Source organism: Engystomops pustulosus, chromosome 3, assembly GCF_040894005.1.
Source record: "Engystomops pustulosus chromosome 3, aEngPut4.maternal, whole genome shotgun sequence".
Taxonomy (NCBI): Eukaryota; Metazoa; Chordata; class Amphibia; order Anura; family Leptodactylidae; genus Engystomops; species Engystomops pustulosus.
The window spans coordinates 2571145-2592202 of record NC_092413.1 but is presented as its reverse complement, the minus strand read 5'-3'; the positions used below and the strand labels follow the sequence as shown (position 1 = coordinate 2592202).

General features: G+C 42.1%; 1 protein-coding gene across 5 annotated transcripts in view; it reads right to left on the bottom strand.

Moving 5' to 3' along the window:
* The window catches only part of DNAH8 (dynein axonemal heavy chain 8), a 216457-nt gene that overhangs the window by 137715 nt on the left and 57684 nt on the right, over positions 1–21058 (bottom strand). For 4 of the 5 annotated variants that reach the window (XM_072139752.1, XM_072139757.1, XM_072139754.1 and 1 more), the window contains 11 exons: positions 16081–16258; positions 14625–14809; positions 13864–13990; positions 12723–12958; positions 12547–12651; positions 6875–6988; positions 5706–5768; positions 5522–5622; positions 4004–4141; positions 3678–3918; positions 2997–3196 (listed from right to left, as the gene is read on the bottom strand). In XM_072139752.1, coding sequence (XP_071995853.1) covers positions 2997–3196; positions 3678–3918; positions 4004–4141; positions 5522–5622; positions 5706–5768; positions 6875–6988; positions 12547–12651; positions 12723–12958; positions 13864–13990; positions 14625–14809; positions 16081–16258 — 1688 coding nt within the window. The remainder of the gene's footprint in view (positions 1–2996; positions 3197–3677; positions 3919–4003; positions 4142–5521; positions 5623–5705; positions 5769–6874; positions 6989–12546; positions 12652–12722; positions 12959–13863; positions 13991–14624; positions 14810–16080; positions 16259–21058) is intronic. The other variant, XM_072139756.1, reaches the window with a different exon arrangement.

The following is a 21058-nucleotide window of genomic DNA, read 5'->3' as shown; positions in this document are numbered from 1 at the left end:
CTCATGGCTGAACGGACGCTGCATGATTTTTTCCCCTGGAATTTGTCTATGAAGGAGGTAAGGGATTCTCTCTTGTCTTGTGGAAGAAAAGAAGTTTGGCGCCTGGAATCTAACATTACTCCTAAGAATCTTGTCTCCCTCTGGGGGTCTAGATGAGACTTTTGGAAATTTATAATCCAGCCCAGATTTTCCAGGGTTCGTATTGTCCGATCTCTGTGATTGAGAAGAGTCAGGGTCGAGTCTGCCACTATGAGGAGGTCGTCCAGATATGGAATAATTGAGATTCCTTCTTTCCTCAAGAATGCCGTCACTTCTGCCATGACCTTTGTGAAGGTCCTGGGGGCTGATGAAATTCCGAAGGGCAAGGCTCTGAATTGGAAGTGGCAGACCTTCCCTTGAGGTGATTCCACCGCGAATCTTAGGAATTTCTGATGATTCTTGTGTATGGGGACATGATAGTAGGCGTCCTTTAGGTCGATGGTGCACATTTGTGCGCCTGGAGGAATTAGTGGGGTAGCTGTCCTTACTGATTCCATCTTGAAATATTTGTATTTTATGTTCTTGTTTAGCCGCCTGAGGTTTATAATAAGTCGAAGGGTCCCATTTGGCTTTTTCACAAGAAATAAGGGGGAGTAGAATCCCTTCTTTTCTTCTTCTTTGGGAACTGTAACAATTACCTTCATTGTTAACAATTCTTGAAGATTCTTCCATAGCTGTATTGTCATTCTCCGAGATGTTAGGTTGGAGACAAGAAATTTTTGTTGTGGAGGGGAGCTGAATTCTATCTGATAACCTGACTTGATGATACTCAGGATCCACTTGTTTGATGTGATCGTTTCCCATCTGTGGAAAAAGAAAAGAAGACGCCCCCCTACCTGGTAGTCACTGTTTTTTTGATTGATGTGGAAGGTTGGAGAATAGATATCCTCGGCCTCTTCCACCTTTGTTGAAGGACCAGCGGCCCTGTTTTCCTCTGCCTCTGGAGTCTTTAGGATCTTTGGAATTCCGAAAGGAATAGTTTTTCTGGGGTTTCTTAATTTCTGGAAAACCTTTCTTTTTATCAGAGGCTTTTTCCAGAAGAGTATCCAGTTCAGCGCCGAACATGAAGTCTCCTGTAAATGGGATGTTGCAGAGCTTCGTCTTGGATTTTACATCCCCTCCCCACTGTCTAAGCCAAATAGCCCTACGGACAGAATTAGATAGAGCCCCTTCTTTTGCTGACAGTCTGATGTTTTCTGCTGAAGCATCAGCAAGAAAACCTGTCGCTGAATGCAGCAGTGGTATCGTTTGTAGAAGGAGATCCCTGTCCGCATCTGTTTTTAGGTGGTCTTCCAATTCTCCTAACCAAAAGAACAGAGTTCTCGCTACCGAAGTAGCAGCTATGTTAGACTTGAGGCTAAGCATGGAAGATTCCCAGACTCTACGGAGTAGGGCATCAGCCTTTCTGTCCATGGGGTCTCTTAATTGGGAAGAGTCCTCAAATGGCAGGTCCGTTTTTTTCACCACCTTAGACACTTGGATGTCTACCTTGGGGGGGCTGTCCCAGGTTTCTGTCTCTTTGGGGTCAAAGAGTAACCTGTTCCTGAACTCTTTAGTGATGTTTGCCCGCCCCTCAGGATTCTTCCATTCCTCTTGGACGATATCTTTTAGGGTCTGATTTATGGGAAAAACCCTTTTCCTTTTGGATTTTAACCCTCCAAACAGTTCGTCTTGGATGGATTTTGGCTCTACCACCTCTTCCACGTTAAGCGTATTGCGTACAGCTTTAAGGAGGTTATCCAGTTCCTCATTAGAAAAGAGGTATTTTGAGGTTCCTTTATCCTCGGACACCGAGGAGACATCATCAAGCGAGTCCTTCCAAGAATAGGTAGGAGCCGCAGAGTGTTTATCATAGTCCGAATCAGTATCATGGGATCTAAGTTTTTTAGGAGCTGGCTCTTGATATAAATCCGGATCCTGATCAAGTTCAGGTTCGGGATTTGGCTCAGGACCAAGTCCCGGTATCGGTCGGTTTAAATTGGTAAACATCATAAGAGAGGATTGGAATTCCTCCCGCATGGCCGCTTTAAGCTCACTTAACATTGACTCCTTTTCCTGTTGTAAGGCCCTGGCTAGGCATTCAGAACATAGTGATTTTGGATACAAATCTGATAATCTTATATTACAGGAAAGACATCTTTTTGATTTAGTAACACATTTTCCTTTTTTGGGGTCTTTATCTTTCTTCTCCTTGTCCTTAGGTCTAGAAGAGTCGTCCTAGGACAAGGAGACAGACTATATTAAAATCTAGGCAATAATGCACAATAAATTTTTATCCCCTTTAAGCAAAGTTTTTTGGTTGTACTCACGGTACCCGGGACAATGGGGGAAGAACCAAGGTCGTCCGCCATAGTAAAGGATATTTCCACAGCTTCAGTAGTGAACTCGTTGGTGGTATAGAGGCTGACACAAAGCAGGAAGCACTTTTAAACTTCCCGCCACCTTCTAAGCCAATCAGATGGCTTCTTTAAGAGTCACGTGACCCAACCCGGAAGTCGGGCGTACTGCGCATGCGCGAATCGGCCGGCGATACACGGCCGTCGCGCAGTACGCACCGGCGTTCACAGGAGGCAGTAGCTGTGGGAGGTAGCGCCCGGAAGCCGGGAGGCACCTCATCCAGGGTCCGGAGACCCATGCTCCCCTCGGCTTCAGCTCCAGGCCGCAGGAGGAGGGGAGCCAGGACACGTCCTGCAAGACGCCCGGCCAGGAAGGGAGGTACAGCCCCCGCTCGCGGCCCGTCCTGGGGGGTTTCTAATTTCATCCCCCCCCCCCCCCCCCCCAAGGGGAGAGACGAGGTCTCGCAACCCTGACCCTTGGTAGGGACAGGAATACACTGGGGAACAGCGGCAGAGGAGGGGCCTTATATCTTTCGCAACTTCCTGTCCCTACCAAAGGTCAAGGTGCAACCTCCAGGTGCCGTCATGGGGGACGTAATGGAAAAATATATTTTTTATTACCTGTTATTCAGCAATGACTCGAGAACCATCAGACTGTCTTCCATGGAGATGATGATCTCTGCAGTTTCTTCTTCCATTAGTAAAAGTTTTCCTTTGGCTTTAGAGGAAGAAAACTTTAGGAACTGCTTGTTCCACATCTCTATCACCTGGACCAGTTGACTTTCCACGTCCTTCTCCTTCACAGCTGATATACAAATCTCCTGATGTAGGGCACAGACCACGAATCACTTGTACATCATCCCAACAATTACATAGAATCAAAATTACAATGATATATTTATTTGTAACTAAATTCAACAATGAACCAAAATTTTATGTTTTTTTTTCAGAGATTGAAGAATGTATAAGCCAGAGCTTATATGCATTCTATTACCCTTTAAACATTAGCATTCATTTTAGTTTTAACTCATTTTTTGAGGTGTGGAAGGGGACACCAACTTAAATACCCCACATTTACAAAACCTAACAGCACAAAAAATTTCACCCCGGAGATCAATGTTCTGTACAAGTTATATCGATGTATGGGAGTATATTTGAGCCACACAGGAAATATTAGAATTAGATTTTGACATAAGGAAGGTTTATGTGTTGGATTATGTGAAGTTCTGCATTAAATTATAACTATACTGATAAAAGGAGTCATATACATACATTATATACAGGTTCTAAGCAAAACCTTACTTCAATCTCATCTTTATACTGTAGAATTGCAGCTCCCATAATGTTACTCAGGCAGAACGAATCAGACTGAACATCGAGTCTACATCCTAAAAGGTTCATAATCTGGTCCCAGTGCCTCTTCTTCATAGCTTTATCTGTCGTCATTTCTAACAAAGTGCACGATTCCCTGAAGTCACTGATTCTTCTCATAAGATCTAGGAATGGCTGCCAGTGTTTCACGACCTTTGGAAGTTGATTGCATCTTAAACATAAAGGAGAGAAACATTCAGAGGTTTATCTATAATTTGGTGAAATTACTTGTCTATTGATCATTTCCGATGGTTTACTTTGTCTGGAACTTCTGCAGGTCTGCATCAATCCTTCTGAAATCTAGATCTGTCCAAAGTGTCTCACAATATTCATTTATGCTGTTCATCACGGCTTCATATAATCCATAGAGTGTCTGTAGTAGCCCCAGCTCCTTCCTATGGAAGAAAACAGTCAACAAATGTTACACTTTACTAAAAGACATACAAATGTACAAACATTACACAACGCACACACATGATGAGCTGCCAAAGACATACAGAACTTCCTAAGGTAAGTTTACGTACAGTCATTGTCTGTCTCATACACCAGAAGATTCGTAAAATTCCCTGCTACTCCATAGAGGTTCTTTGTAATATATCATCTCAGTAAACTTCTGTCCCTCCCACTAGTAAGAAGGAATTTAGCAGATTTCAGAATGTAAAGTGGATTGTGATGGAAGGAGGGAGGAGAGATTGGAGACTTTACTGACCAATAAGGGTCGAGAATTGTACAATTTATTACATAGATCATGTTCTGACTATTAATGTTTTAATAAGTCATTCATCATGGCTGTTTTCATAAATCATCTGCCATGTATAATATCCCAACATTCATTCAAGAGAAGACTATTTTAAAGGGTTAACACATTGTGGGGCATTTATCAATTTTAAAGTAGGGGCCGTGTTTTTGCCACACGATTCATGCTATAATTTTCAATTGTGGCGAAAAGGGGTTAATGAAGTGTTTCAGGACCTAAAGGGGTTAGAATTGTCTCCACATTCATGAAGGTGAAGTAGAGCTCCATAGACCGGACTTTTGTAGCTCTAATTGTCACGAAAAATGTGTCAGAAATCTAGATGTGCAGGAAAAGTGTCAGATTCCTAAGTGGCGCCCAGATTGTGCGCCAAAAAAAACAACCATTTGTGAATGTCAAAAAAGCACTGATATTGTGACGCCAAGACTTAATAAATATGTATTCATCTCCTTCCCAATACAGTTTAAATTAATCACCCTCATTCACAAAGCCCTGCACAATGCTGCACCTCCCTATCGCTCTTCTCTCATGTCACTCTATCACCCATACTGTGCTCTTGGATCCGTCAGTGATCTTAGATTTTTCTTAATTCGAACTTCCCACAAACATCTCCAGGACTTCTCCAGAGCTGCACCAATTCCCTGGAATGTCCTACCCAGGTCTATCAGACCAATACCCAACCTCCAAAGTCTCAAACCTGCTCTTAAATCCCATTTATTTAGGCAGATCTATCACACTTGCTAACTGCAGGCAACTTTAACTCTTTATTAACCAATTAAGGGTACTCCATCTTCCCCGCAGTCCCATGGACCTTGTACTTTACATATTAGATGGCAGCTGATGGCTGGTTCATTTTCATTTATAAAACTACCGTACGTGCATGACCTGAGCTATGAGAAACTGTGCCATGGGCTATCAGGCTGCGTACAGCACAGGTATTGTCCACTAGAAGCATAGCAGGGGCTGCCTGTGCCCCGTATATAACACCTCCCAATGCTCAGTGACCATGATGATGCATTACCTCCTCTTATGTAGAATCTCATAGTCAGACACAGGAACGCCCAGAAGCTCTTCTCCAGAGGAACAAGTCACACACTTTCTCCAAAGGTCATCCATACGGTACTGCAATAAGTACAGAAATGCACAGAATTTGCACCAGTCACTCAAAGATGTTACACTTGCCTTTGACTATCCCATTACTGCACCTGGAATATCTGTAACCTCAGAGATGCTTCTTGATATGTTATCCCGGGAACCATCGGCCCATCCTGCAGCAAATAATCAATGTAACAATCAGAGGAATGTGACAAAAGTCTGCAGTATAACAGAGAAGGCAGCACCCGTCCAGCTATGAAGTAACAGGGTCCAGTGTAGAACAGGTGCCCACTATAAGGGAACACGGCAGACATCACACGTATTATGACTGTGAAGAGTTAGTGGAGACAGCACTGAGGACTGATAGTGGCTGACACTGCTGCCATGTCCCCAGACCCCATGAGCTGGTCCTAAGGAAGAATATACTAATCACACCCCCAATTCTGAGCTCTAAGGAGAGACCTGAACCAAGATTAGTGTCAATTAACACTTATATCCCTAAAAATTATAACTTTATTAATTATTTTTCAATTTACCTTGTTATAGGAGAGCTTCATATCTGTAACAAAGCCCACTTCCCAGTGGTAGCACTCACTATCCCATGCAATGTACTGGGAGGTTGTGTTATTCTCTAGTGACTATAGATAATGGCTCTATGTAGTACTATACATACTGTCCTACATTGTGTCCTAAACATCTGTCCACTTTAAAAACCCCTTTCCTGTTCTCTGGGATGAGTCCCTGTCTATTTATTTCTTATATTTTGGGGAATCCATAGAATCAGGCCTCCCAACATTAAAATTCCATTGTGGGGAGGGGGGGGGCATTTATTAATTTGGGCACAGGGTGGTGTTGGAAGTCTGCTATCGTTTTCAGTGTGATTTAGGTCTGTGGCACAAGGGATTAATGATTTGGCACATGAACCAAAAGAACACTCATGAAGGCGAAATAGAAGGCCCTAGACTTTTAGCCGCTTTATTTGAGAGCCAAAAATTGTGCCACAAAACCGGTTGGAAAAATAGAAGCGACAGAAAAGTGTTTGATTTACAAGCAACAGCACAATTTTGCACCCAAAAACTGAACAGGCTGTGTAAAAAACAACATTGTGAGGCCAACACATCATTATAAAGGCGCAGAAACCGGGTAAAAAATTCCACCAGGCAATGATAAATGACACCCAATGACCTGAACCAATTACATTGCACGGTTCCTTTACATCACCCATTTTAGGATACCTTAAAAAAAAAAGAGTCATTTACACAGAATCTAAGTCTCCCACCTTCTCATATTCATGGTCGAAGGCCTCCATGTCCCGCTGTAGTATCTGTACTGATGCAGAGAGGTTACGTTTCAGTTCTGGTAGTAAACGGCTCAGTTCATCTTGGACAAAAACCTGACAAAAGGAATGAGATATTTACTGGTTAAAACAACAGAAACACAGACTGTCACTGACTAAAACAGGTTTTTTCATGGTGTTTTACCAGAAATTTTTATTTCTGCACTCTAGTCTGCACAACTAGTATATTGCTGGCAGTCCTACAGGAGACCTAATCTACTACAACTAGTATATTGCTGGCAGTCCTACAGGAGACCCCTGTACAACAACTAGTATATTGCTGGCAACCCTAGAGGAGACCTAACGTACAACTAGTATATTGCTGGCAACCCTAGAGGAGACCTAACGTACAACTAGTATATTGCTGGCAACCCTAGAGGAGACCTAACGTACAACTAGTATATTGCTGGCAACCCTAGAGGAGACCTAACGTACAACTAGTATATTGCTGGCAACCCTAGAGGAGACCTAACGTACAACTAGTATATTGCTGGCAACCCTAGAGGAGACCTAATGTACAACTAGTATATAGCTGGCAACCCTAGAGGAGACCTAACGTACAACTAGTATATAGCTGGCAACCCTAGAGGAGACCTAACGTACAACTAGTATATTTCTGGCAGTCCTACAGGAGACCTAATCTACTACAACTAGTATATTGCTGGCAACCCTAGAGGAGACCTAACGTACAACTAGTATATTGCTGGCAACCCTAGAGGAGACCTAATGTACAACTAGTATATTGCTGGCAACCCTAGAGGAGACCTAACGTACAACTAGTATATTGCTGGCAACCCTAGAGGAGACCTAACGTACAACTAGTATATTGCTGGCAACCCTAGAGGAGACCTAACGTACAACTAGTATATTGCTGGCAACCCTAGAGGAGACCGAATGTACAACTAGTATATTGCTGGCAACCCTAGAGGAGACCTAACGTACAACTAGTATATTGCTGGCAACCCTAGAGGAGACCGAATGTACAACTAGTATATTGCTGGCAACCCTAGAGGAGACCTAACGTACAACTAGTATATTGCTGGCAACCCTAGAGGAGACCTAATGTACAACTAGTATATTGCTGGCAACCCTAGAGGAGACCTAACGTACAACTAGTATATTGCTGGCATCCCTAGAGGAGACCTAATGTACAACTAGTATATTGCTGGCAACCCTAGAGGAGACCTAACGTACAACTAGTATATTGCTGGCATCCCTAGAGGAGACCTAACGTACAACTAGTATATTGCTGGCAACCCTAGAGGAGACCTAACGTACAACTAGTATATTGCTGGCAACCCTAGAGGAGACCTAACGTACAACTAGTATATTGCTGGCAACCCTAGAGGAGACCTAACGTACAACTAGTATATTGCTGGCAACCCTAGAGGAGACCTAACGTACAACTAGTACATTGCTGGCAACCCTAGAGGAGACCTAACGGACAACTAGTATATTGCTGGCATCCCTAGAGGAGACCTAACGTACAACTAGTATATTGCTGGCAACCCTAGAGGAGACCTAATGTACAACTAGTATATTGCTGGCAACCCTAGAGGAGACCTAATGTACAACTAGTATATTGCTGGCAACCCTAGAGGAGACCTAATGTACAACTAGTATATTGCTGGCAACCCTAGAGGAGACCTAACGTACAACTAGTATATTGCTGGCAACCCTAGAGGAGACCTAACGTACAACTAGTATATTGCTGGCAACCCTAGAGGAGACCTAACGTACAACTAGTATATTGCTGGCAACCCTAGAGGAGACCTAACGTACAACTAGTATATTGCTGGCAACCCTAGAGGAGACCTAATGTACAACTAGTATATTGCTGGCAACCCTAGAGGAGACCTAATGTACAACTAGTATATTGCTGGCAACCCTAGAGGAGACCTAATGTACAACTAGTATATTGCTGGCAACCCTAGAGGAGACCTAACGTACAACTAGTATATTGCTGGCAACCCTAGAGGAGACCTAATGTACAACTAGTATATTGCTGGCAACCCTAGAGGAGACCTAACGTACAACTAGTATATTGCTGGCAACCCTAGAGGAGACCTAATGTACAACTAGTATATTGCTGGCAACCCTAGAAGAGACCTAACGTACAACTAGTATATTGCTGGCAACCCTAGAAGAGACCTAACGTACAACTAGTATATTGCTGGCAACCCTAGAGGAGACCTAATGTACAACTAGTATATTGCTGGCAACCCTAGAGGAGACCTAACGTACAACTAGTATATTGCTGGCAACCCTAGAGGAGACCTAACGTACAACTAGTATATTGCTGGCAACCCTAGAGGAGACCTAACGTACAACTAGTATATTGCTGGCAACCCTAGAGGAGACCGAATGTACAACTAGTATATTGCTGGCAACCCTAGAGGAGACCGAATGTACAACTAGTATATTGCTGGCAACCCTAGAGGAGACCTAATGTACAACTAGTATATTACTGGCAGTCCTACAGGAGACCTAATCTACAACAACGAGTATATTGCTGGCATCCCTAGTGGAGACCTAACGTACAACTAGTATATTGCTGGCAACCCTAGAGGAGACCTAACGTACAACTAGTATATTGCTGGCAACCCTAGAGGAGACCTAACGTACAACTAGTATATTGCTGGCAACCCTAGAGGAGACCTAACGTACAACTAGTATATTGCTGGCAACCCTAGAGGAGACCTAACGTACAACTAGTATATTGCTGGCAACCCTAGAGGAGACCGAATGTACAACTAGTATATTGCTGGCAACCCTAGAGGAGACCGAATGTACAACTAGTATATTGCTAGCAACCCTAGAGGAGACCTAATGTACAACTAGTATATTGCTAGCAACCCTAGAGGAGACCTAATGTACAACTAGTATATTACTGGCAGTCCTACAGGAGACCTAATCTACAACAACGAGTATATTGCTGGCATCCCTAGTGGAGACCTAACGTACAACTAGTATATTGCTGGCAACCCTAGAGGAGACCTAACGTACAACTAGTATATTGCTGGCAACCCTAGAGGAGACCTAATGTACAACTAGTATATTGCTGGCAACCCTAGAGGAGACCTAACGTACAACTACGGTAGTATATTGCTGGAAGTCCTACAGGAGACCTAATGTACAACTAGTATATTGCTGGCAACCCTAGAGGAGACCTAATGTACAACTAGTATATTGCTGGCAACCCTAAAGGAGACCTAATGTACAACTAGTATATTGCTGGCAACCCTAGAGGAGACCTAACGTACAACTAGTATATTGCTGGCAACCCTAGAGGAGACCTAATGTACAACTAGTATATTGCTGGCAACCCTAGAGGAGACCTAACGTACAACTAGTATATTGCTGGCAACCCTAGAGGAGACCTAATGTACAACTAGTATATTGCTGGCAACCCTAGAGGAGACCTAACGTACAACTAGTATATTGCTGGCAACCCTAGAGGAGACCTAATGTACAACTAGTATATTGCTGGCAACCCTAGAGGAGACCTAACGTACAACTAGTATATTGCTGGCAACCCTAGAGGAGACCTAATCTACAACTAGTATATTGCTGGCAACCCTAGAGGAGACCTAACGTACAACTAGTATATTGCTGGCATCCCTAGAGGAGACCTAACGTACAACTAGTATATTGCTGGCAACCCTAGAGGAGACCTAACGTACAACTAGTATATTGCTGGCAACCCTAGAGGAGACCTAACGTACAACTAGTATATTGCTGGCAACCCTAGAGGAGACCTAACGTACAACTAGTATATTGCTGGCAACCCTAGAGGAGACCGAATGTACAACTAGTATATTACTGGCAACCCTAGAGGAGACCGAATGTACAACTAGTATATTACTGGCAACCCTAGAGGAGACCTAACGTACAACTAGTATATTGCTGGCAACCCTAGAGGAGACCTAACGTACAACTAGTATATTGCTGGCAACCCTAGAGGAGACCGAATGTACAACTAGTATATTACTGGCAACCCTAGAGGAGACCTAATCTACAACTAGTATATTGCTGGCAACCCTAGAGGAGACCTAATGTACAACTAGTATATTGCTGGCAACCCTAGAGGAGACCTAAAGTACAACTAGTATATTGCTGGCAACCCTAGAGGAGACCTAACGTACAACTAGTATATTGCTGGCAACCCTAGAGGAGACCTAACGTACAACTAGTATATTGCTGGCAACCCTAGAGGAGACCTAATGTACAACTAGTATATTGCTGGCAACCCTAGAGGAGACCTAACGTACAACTAGTATATTGCTGGCAACCCTAGAGGAGACCTAACGTACAACTAGTATATTGCTGGCAACCCTAGAGGAGACCTAATGTACAACTAGTATATTGCTGGCATCCCTAGAGGAGACCTAACGTACAACTAGTATATTGCTGGCAACCCTAGTGGAGACCTAATGTACAACTAGTATATTGCTGGCATCCCTAGAGGAGACCTAACGTACAACTAGTATATTGCTGGCAACCCTAGTGGAGACCTAACGTACAACTAGTATATTGCTGGCAACCCTAGTGGAGACCTAACGTACAACTAGTATATTGCTGGCAACCCTAGAGGAGACCTAATGTACAACTAGTATATTGCTGGCAACCCTAGAGGAGACCTAACGTACAACTAGTATATTGCTGGCAACCCTAGAGGAGACCTAATGTACAACTAGTATATTGCTGGCAACCCTAGAGGAGACCTAACGTACAACTAGTATATTGCTGGCATCCCTAGAGGAGACCTAACGTACAACTAGTATATTGCTGGCAACCCTAGAGGAGACCTAATGTACAACTAGTATATTGCTGGCAACCCTAGAGGAGACCTAAAGTACAACTAGTATATTGCTGGCAACCCTAGAGGAGACCTAACGTACAACTAGTATATTGCTGGCAACCCTAGAGGAGACCTAACGTACAACTAGTATATTGCTGGCAACCCTAGAGGAGACCTAATGTACAACTAGTATATTGCTGGCAACCCTAGAGGAGACCTAACGTACAACTAGTATATTGCTGGCATCCCTAGAGGAGACCTAACGTACAACTAGTATATTGCTGGCAACCCTAGTGGAGACCTAACGTACAACTAGTATATTGCTGGCAACCCTAGTGGAGACCTAACGTACAACTAGTATATTGCTGGCAACCCTAGAGGAGACCTAATGTACAACTAGTATATTGCTGGCAACCCTAGTGGAGACCTAACGTACAACTAGTATATTGCTGGCAACCCTAGAGGAGACCTAATGTACAACTAGTATATTGCTGGCAACCCTAGAGGAGACCTAACGTACAACTAGTATATTGCTGGCAACCCTAGAGGAGACCTAATGTACAACTAGTATATTGCTGGCAACCCTAGAGGAGACCTAACGTACAACTAGTATATTGCTGGCAACCCTAGAGAAGAGGTAAATTACAATATCTAGCATTTTGATGGCAGTCCAAGAGTAGACCTAACCTACAATATATCTAGCATCTTGATAGCAGATTGCCATATGCTTAGTTACATTGGACTGAATGTTTGATAGTGTCCCCACATGTTTAATTGTATTAGGATGGAGTATGGATACATGTACAATACTTACTGTTTTGGATATAAGTTTTGCAAAAGAATATCTCAAAGTATCAGCCACTTCAGATTCTTCTCGTGTAATAGGAACCTGAAATCTAGTTAAGATGGCGTACACTTCCTACAAAGGAAAGGATCATCAGTGACATTTCTCTGAATCCCAGCCATATGTGTAATAATGGACAGTCTCACCTCTATAGGTCCCAGGCTTCTGTCTATCCAGATTTCCTTGTCTCTGATAATAGTCAGAGCCTGCACCACACTCTGCACGTCATCTAAATCAAGGATTGGACGAGATAATATTTTTGAATAATCGCATATGAATTGTGAGATCTCTGACATCTTCACTCTGTATTCTTCATTTAGGTAACTGCACAGCAGCAGTTTCCAGGCTTTGGCTTCGCTACATATGGACCTTTTTATGGGACCTGCAATGGAGATAACAAAATAGAGAAAAAGTGAGAACAATTCAATCCAGAATTTGTAGGAATGTTTCAAATGTAGTAGTAAAAAAATTATCCTGTGAAAGTGGTGAAGCTCATTTCTGATTGTTAGATCCTGTAGATCAGTGGTGGTGAACCTATGGCACGGGTGCCAAAGGTGGCACTCAGAGCCCTTTCTGTGGGCACCCATGCCATCGCCCCAGCACACCAGACAGGACTCAAAGAATCTTCCTGCAGTTCCAAGCAACTTAAAAGATGCTGCTTTCAGTGATATTTTGATACTGAATAGACAGGGCCGAATTATCTTTGGAGGATCTTCTGTGGCCCCACGATTCTCTGTGTACAGAGGATCACTGGAAAGAAGCTAAAATGATGCAAATTTTCCTAATTTATACTATGTTACTGTTCTCAGGAGGCCAATATGATTGCTGAAGAACAGGGAGCAATAAGTTACTGCTTTAATTTTTGGATGGCACCTCGCGATAAATAAGGGGGATTTGGGGTTACTTTTTGGGCACTCGGCCGCTAAAAGGTTCGCCATCACTGCTGTAGATGCTGGTGAAAACACTGACATTCGCCAGACTCATTCACAGAGCACAACCTTTTCATTACAAGTTTGCATCTGCTATATGTGTGGTGTAAAATTCTGTGTTTGATCAGTGAGAAATATACTTAACAATTTAGAGACATGAGGATTGAGCAGTATTTCTATAAGTTCTATACTGAATGTGAAAACAAAAATTCATGAAACATTTCAGATCAAGGTGTAAGACGGGAAAGTACACACGGCCAATGGGGAGTGCAGGAACAATTTTGTAGTATGTGTATAGACCATGATAGTGTCCACCATAAGTGCAGTATTTCACAATTCCATGTCTGAGGCATCTTACCTGTGTTAAGTTCAATGAATCCTACACGTAAGGCTGGGCTCATCTCACGGACCTCCTGTTCTAAAGTGTCATAATATAAAATTCTTTCTTTGATGTCATCTAGAGATTGGTTTTCAGCCACATAATCCTGCAGAGTGCAGAAACAGAGAGACATATTACATTCTTAGCGTAGACCTCACCTACTGCCTCTAGAAGATCTGACTATTGAATCTATTCTTCAATACTTTTGGTGGAGGCAATTCCTAGCAATTCCGCTCCCTGAATGCCATTCAGCACAAATTTATTTAGGCTGGTAAAACTGCCAGAATTAAGAGTACCACCCTAAAAAAAGCCCAGGAAAACCAATGATAACTAACACCCTTAGATGTTATGGGAACCTCTGTCCACAAGTTTACAGCTGTAAATGCAGCTCTGATGTATTGCACCAGATGCAAGACTTGTCAAATGTCTCTGTTGAATAAGTATAACCCGAGACCAGGGCACAAAAAAATCTGTTCTATTCATACATTTTTCTTATATTAGTTATTGCACGTGGGATCTTAATAGAGACATGTCAGCATGGATGTAGATGAGATTGTTGTAGGATCTAGCTGAGATCACATTGTAGAGCCGGACTATCACTCATCATGGTCTTTCCCACTTACCATATATTCACAGCATTGTCCCTGGCGGTGGTTGTATCCCTAGCAGACTCAGCAGGGTAAGACATTACATGTGTTACAGCACAACATACAGAACAGGTGAGAATTGTCAAGATTTACCTTTACGTTAGATTCTTTATTTTCTGTCCATAGAGTTTTGTATTTCTCAAAGCCTCTAAGTGCATCCTTAGCTCTGTCTCTGAGAGGGGTCACTGAAGTGGAAAGAAGTCGGACAAGTTCTGAGATGGTCAGACTCTCCACCACATATGAATAAAAGTTCTTGGGTTGAATGTTCTCTTTTGTTTCTGCAAAAATATAACAATATAACAGTTTAAAGTGTAACATTTTACATTTTCATTGATAATGGTTTGCTATGGCCAAAATATTACATAGTTTTATTTAAAGGGCTCATTCACAAGGCAAAGTGCCTGCAAGGACTGCATTCAGGGAGGAGGAGGTGGGAGGGGTCTTTACCCCTCCTCCCTCCCTAGGCAGACGAGTGGCCCGGCGGCCCGACTCGATCGTGGTGCAATGACACACCGTGTGCTCACCGCACCGCGCCTGGTGGCAAATCATTAGAGCAGTTTGCGGCCCACATAGCCGCTGTGTGAATGTACCATTACACTGTATTTACCGAGATTAAGTTGTTGATTGTTACATTACATTTTGTGTGTTTTATCTGTTATGTTAATGGAAAACATGCTTTGTACATGGCCATCTCTACGGAAAGGTTCAGGCTTTTATTTTATCTTTGGAGCTGTTTTAGCTATTTTTGTATTGCAGTGTCATTTTTGTAGACATGGGTTTAGATGTTTTTTTTTCCCTTCCCTTTTAACACGACTGTACAGATACTGTGAGAAAATGTTTAAGGTTTTATTGACTTCTGATGACTCGGGGTATTTAAAATGTTGTAGTAGAAATAATTAAAACTTTTGCTGTACAGTGTATTTATATATAAATCGATTTGATATATTTGTTAAAGCTTTTCTTTGCTTTGATTACTATAAAAAAAAAAAAAAAAGCTAAGACTCCAACATAGGGCAAACAACATAAATCGTAGATCTGTGGCGTCAGTAATGAATGGAGATCAGAGTATAACTCCTTCTAGAGGATCACTACATTGGGGGATATTTACCAGGGCTTCTGCATAGAAGCCTTCCAATAATGGCACTTCTGATTATTTTCTGCAATCCGCCACATTTCACACCAGGTGGAGGACACTACTGGCGGGGAGTGGGCTGGTGCAGGACATTCCTGCTCACTCCCTGCAGCCGGGAAATGTTCATATATCTGATGGAAGCTGCACAGTAACCAGGCGGGGAGAAGCCTCTTGATGTATCCGGCAGCCCTAGAGCAGCAGCGGGTTTATGATAAATACCTCCCATTGTGGTAATCTCAGTTTTGTGACTCTCTCCATAATGTTTTTGCAGCACAAGTTTGGTGCAGTCCAGCAGATGTGACAATTTTGAGACATTTAGAAGACAGAAAACTTATGTTTTCTACAATGATCTATACCACATAGATATTTAATAGGTGAGTTTGAAATATCTGAGTAATGACCGCAGCTCATACATACTTTCATGAGGCCTTTTCTGCCTCCCGGAAACATTTGGTAAGAATGTGATCTCCTGATCAGAAGCATCGTCAGGCGCCTTCCAGTGTTCCCACCGACGCACGCCACGGCTTACATCCAGGGCAGACTGTACTACATGAGTTATGGCCTGCTGGATGTTTTCCAGAGGTGGAAGAATTACCTGTAATGAAAATAGATTTACTGATTTGAGTTTGATTTGTTACACTAGCAAAGTGTCCTCCAATATAATGTAATGTACTCTAATGTAGTGTGCTCCACTACTAATAGCAACGCTCTAGTAGAGTATACTCCTAGCACCACTAAAGTGTACAAAGTGTCCTCCAGTATAATGTAGTGTGCATCACTATAGTATACTCCTAGCAGCGCTACAGTGTACAAAGTGTACTCCAGTATAATGTAGTGTGCATCACTATAGTATACTCCTAGCAGCGCTACAGTGTACAAAGTGTACTCCAGTATAATGTAGTGTGCATCACTATAGTATACTCCTAGCAGCGCTACAGTGTACAAAGTGTACTCCAGTATAATGTAGTGTGCATCACTATAGTATACTCCTAGCATCACTACTACTATAGTATACTCCTAGCAGCGCTACAGTGTACAAAGTGTACTTCAGTATAATGTAGTGTGCATCACTATAGTATACTCCTAGCAGCGCTACAGTGTACAAAGTGTACTCCAGTATAATGTAGTGTGCTTCACTATAGTATACTCCTAGCACACTACAGTGTACAAAGTGTACTCCAGTATAATGTAGTGTGCATCACTATAGTATACTCCTAGCACACTACAGTGTACAAAGTGTACTCCAGTATAATGTAGTGTGCATCACTATAGTATACTCCTAGCACCGCTACAGTGTACAAAGTGTACTTCAGTATAATGTAGTGTGCATCACTATAGTATACTCCTAGCACCGCTACAGTGTACAAAGTGTACTTCAGTATAATGTAGTGTGCATCACTATAGTATACTCCTAGCACCGCTACAGTGCACAAAGTGTACTTCAGTATAATGTAGTGTGCATCACTATAGTATACTCCTAGCACCGCTACAGTGCACAAAGTGTACTCCAGTATAATGTAGTGTGCATCACTATAGTATACTCCTAGCACCACTACAGTGTACAAAGTGTACTCCAGTATAATGTAGTGTGCATCACTATAGTATACTCCTAGCACCGCTACAGTGTACAAAGTGTACTCCAGTATAATGTAGTGTGCATCACTATAGTATACTCCTAGCACCACTACAGTGTACAAAGTGTACTCCAGTATAATGTAGTGTGCATCACTATAGTATACTCCTAGCAGCGCTACAGTGTACAAAGTGTACTTCAGTATAATGTAGTGTGCATCACTATAGTATACTCCTAGCACCACTACAGTGTACAAAGTGTACTCCAGTATAATGTAGTGTGCATCACTATAGTATACTCCTAGCAGCGCTACAGTGTACAAAGTGTACTCCACTATAATGTAGTGTGCATCACTATAGTATACTCCTAGCACCACTACAATGTACAAAGTGTACTCCAGTATAATGTAGTGTGCTTAACTATAGTATACTCCTAGCAATGCTACAGTGTACAAAGTGTACTCCAGTATAATGTAGTGTGTATCACTATAGTATACTCCTAGCAGCGCTACAGTGTACAAAGTGTACTCCAGTATAATGTAGTGTGCATCACTATAGTATACTCCTAGCACCACTACAGTGTACAAAGTGTACTCCAGTATAATGTAGTGTGCTTCACTATAGTATACTCCTAGCACCGCTACAGTGTACAAAGTGTACTCCAGTATAATGTAGTGTGCATCACTATAGTATACTCCTAGCACCGCTACAGTGTACAAAGTGTACTCCAGTATAATGTAGTGTGCATCACTATAGTATACTCCTAGCAGCGCTACAGTGTACAAAGTGTACTCCAGTATAATGTAGTGTGCATCACTATAGTATACTCCTAGCAATGCTACAGTGTACAAAGTGTACTCCAGTATAATGTAGTGTGTATCACTATAGTATACTCCTAGCACCGCTACAGTGTACAAAGTGTACTCCAGTATAATGTAGTGTGCATCACTATAGTATACTCCTAGCACACTACAGTGTACAAAGTGTACTCCAGTATAATGTAGTGTGCATCACTATAGTATACTCCTAGCACACTACAGTGTACAAAGTGTACTCCAGTATAATGTAGTGTGTATCACTATAGTATACTCCTAGCAGCGCTACAGTGTACAAAGTGTACTCCAGTATAATGTAGTGTGCATCACTATAGTATACTCCTAGCACCACTACAGTGTACAAAGTGTACTCCAGTATAATGTAGTGTGCATCACTATAGTATACTCCTAGCAGCACTACAGTGTACAAAGTGTACTCCAGTATAATGTAGTGTGCATCACTATAATATACTCCTAGCAGCGCTACAGTGCACAAAGTGTACTCCAGTATAATGCAGTGTGTATCACTATAGTATACTCCTAGCACCACTACAGTGTACAAAGTGTACTCCAGTATAATGTAGTGTGCATCACTATAGTATACTCCTAGCAGTGCTACAGTGTACAAAGTGTACTCCAGTATAATGTAGTGTGCTTCACTATAGTATACACCTAGCACCACTACAGTGTACAAAGTGTACTCCAGTATAATGTAGTGTGTATCACTATAGTATACTCCTAGCAGCGCTACAGTGTACAAAGTGTACTCCAGTATAATGTAGTGTGCTTCACTATAGTATACTCCTAGCACCGCTACAGTGTACAAAGTGTACTCCAGTATAATGTAGTGTGTATCACTATAGTATACTCCTAGCAGCGCTACAGTGTACAAAGTGTACTCCAGTATAATGTAGTGTGCATCACTATAGTATACTCCTAGCACCACTACAGTGTACAAAGTGTACTCCAGTATAATGTAGTGTGTATCACTATAGTATACTCCTAGCAGCGCTACAGTGTACAAAGTGTACTCCAGTATAATGTAGTGTGCATCACTATAGTATACTCCTAGCACCACTACAGTGTACAAAGTGTACTCCAGTATAATGTAGTGTGCATCACTATAGTATACTCCTAGCAGCACTACAGTGTACAAAGTGTACTCCAGTATAATGTAGTGTGCATCACTATAATATACTCCTAGCAGCGCTACAGTGCACAAAGTGTACTCCAGTATAATGCAGTGTGTATCACTATAGTATACTCCTAGCACCACTACAGTGTACAAAGTGTACTCCAGTATAATGTAGTGTGCATCACTATAGTATACTCCTAGCACACTACAGTGTACAAAGTGTACTCCAGTATAATGTAGTGTGTATCACTATAGTATACTCCTAGCAGCGCTACAGTGTACAAAGTGTACTCCAGTATAATGTAGTGTGCTTCACTATAGTATACTCCTAGCACCGCTACAGTGTACAAAGTGTACTCCAGTATAATGTAGTGTGTATCACTATAGTATACTCCTAGCAGCGCTACAGTGTACAAAGTGTACTCCAGTATAATGTAGTGTGCATCACTATAGTATACTCCTAGCACCACTACAGTGTACAAAGTGTACTCCAGTATAATGTAGTGTGCATCACTATAGTATACTCCTAGCACACTACAGTGTACAAAGTGTACTCCAGTATAATGTAGTGTGCATCACTATAGTATACTCCTAGCACCACTACAGTGTACAAAGTGTACTCCAGTATAATGTAGTGTGCATCACTATAGTATACTCCTAGCAGCGCTACAGTGTACAAAGTGTACTCCAGTATAATGTAGTGTGTATCACTATAGTATACTCCTAGCAGCGCTACAGTGTACAAAGTGTACTCCAGTATAATGTAGTGTGCATCACTATAGTATACTCCTAGCACCACTACAGTGTACAAAGTGTACTCCAGTATAATGTAGTGTGCATCACTATAGTATACTCCTAGCAGCACTACAGTGTACAAAGTGTACTCCAGTATAATGTAGTGTGCATCACTATAATATACTCCTAGCAGCGCTACAGTGCACAAAGTGTACTCCAGTATAATGTAGTGTGTATCACTATAGTATACTCCTAGCACCACTACAGTGTACAAAGTGTACTCCAGTATAATGTAGTGTGCATCACTATAGTATACTCCTAGCAGCGCTACAGTGTACAAAGTGTACTCCAGTATAATGTAGTGTGCTTCACTATAGTATACTCCTAGCACCACTACAGTGTACAAAGTGTACTCCAGTATAATGTAGTGTGCTTCACTATAATATACTCCTAGCACCACTACAGTGTACAAAGTGTACTACAGTATAATGTAGTGTGCATCACTATAGTATACTCCTAGCATCACTACAGTGTACAAAGTGTACTCCAGTATAATGTAGTGTGTATCACTATAGTATACTCCTAGCACACTACAGTGTACAAAGTGTACTCCAGTATAATGTAGTGTGCATCACTATAGTATACTCCTAGCACCGCTACAGTGTACAAAGTGTACTCCAGTATAATGTAGTGTGCATCACTATAGTATACTCCTAGCAGCGCTACAGTGTACAAAGTGTACTCCAGTATAATGTAGTGTGCATCACTATAGTATACTCCTAGCACCGCTACAGTGTACAAAGTGTACTCCAGTATAATGTAGTGTGCATCACTATAGTATACTCCTAGCAGCGCTACAGTGTACAAAGTGTACTCCAGTATAATGTAGTGTGCATCACTATAGTATACTCCTAGCACACTACAGTGTACAAAGTGTACTCCAGTATAATGTAGTGTGCATCACTATAGTATACTCCTAGCACCGCTACAGTGTACAAAGTGTACTCCAGTATAATGTAGTGTGCATCACTATAGTATACTCCTAGCAGCGCTACAGTGTACAAAGTGTACTCCAGTATAATGTAGTGTGCATCACTATAGTATACTCCTAGCACACTACAGTGTACAAAGTGTACTC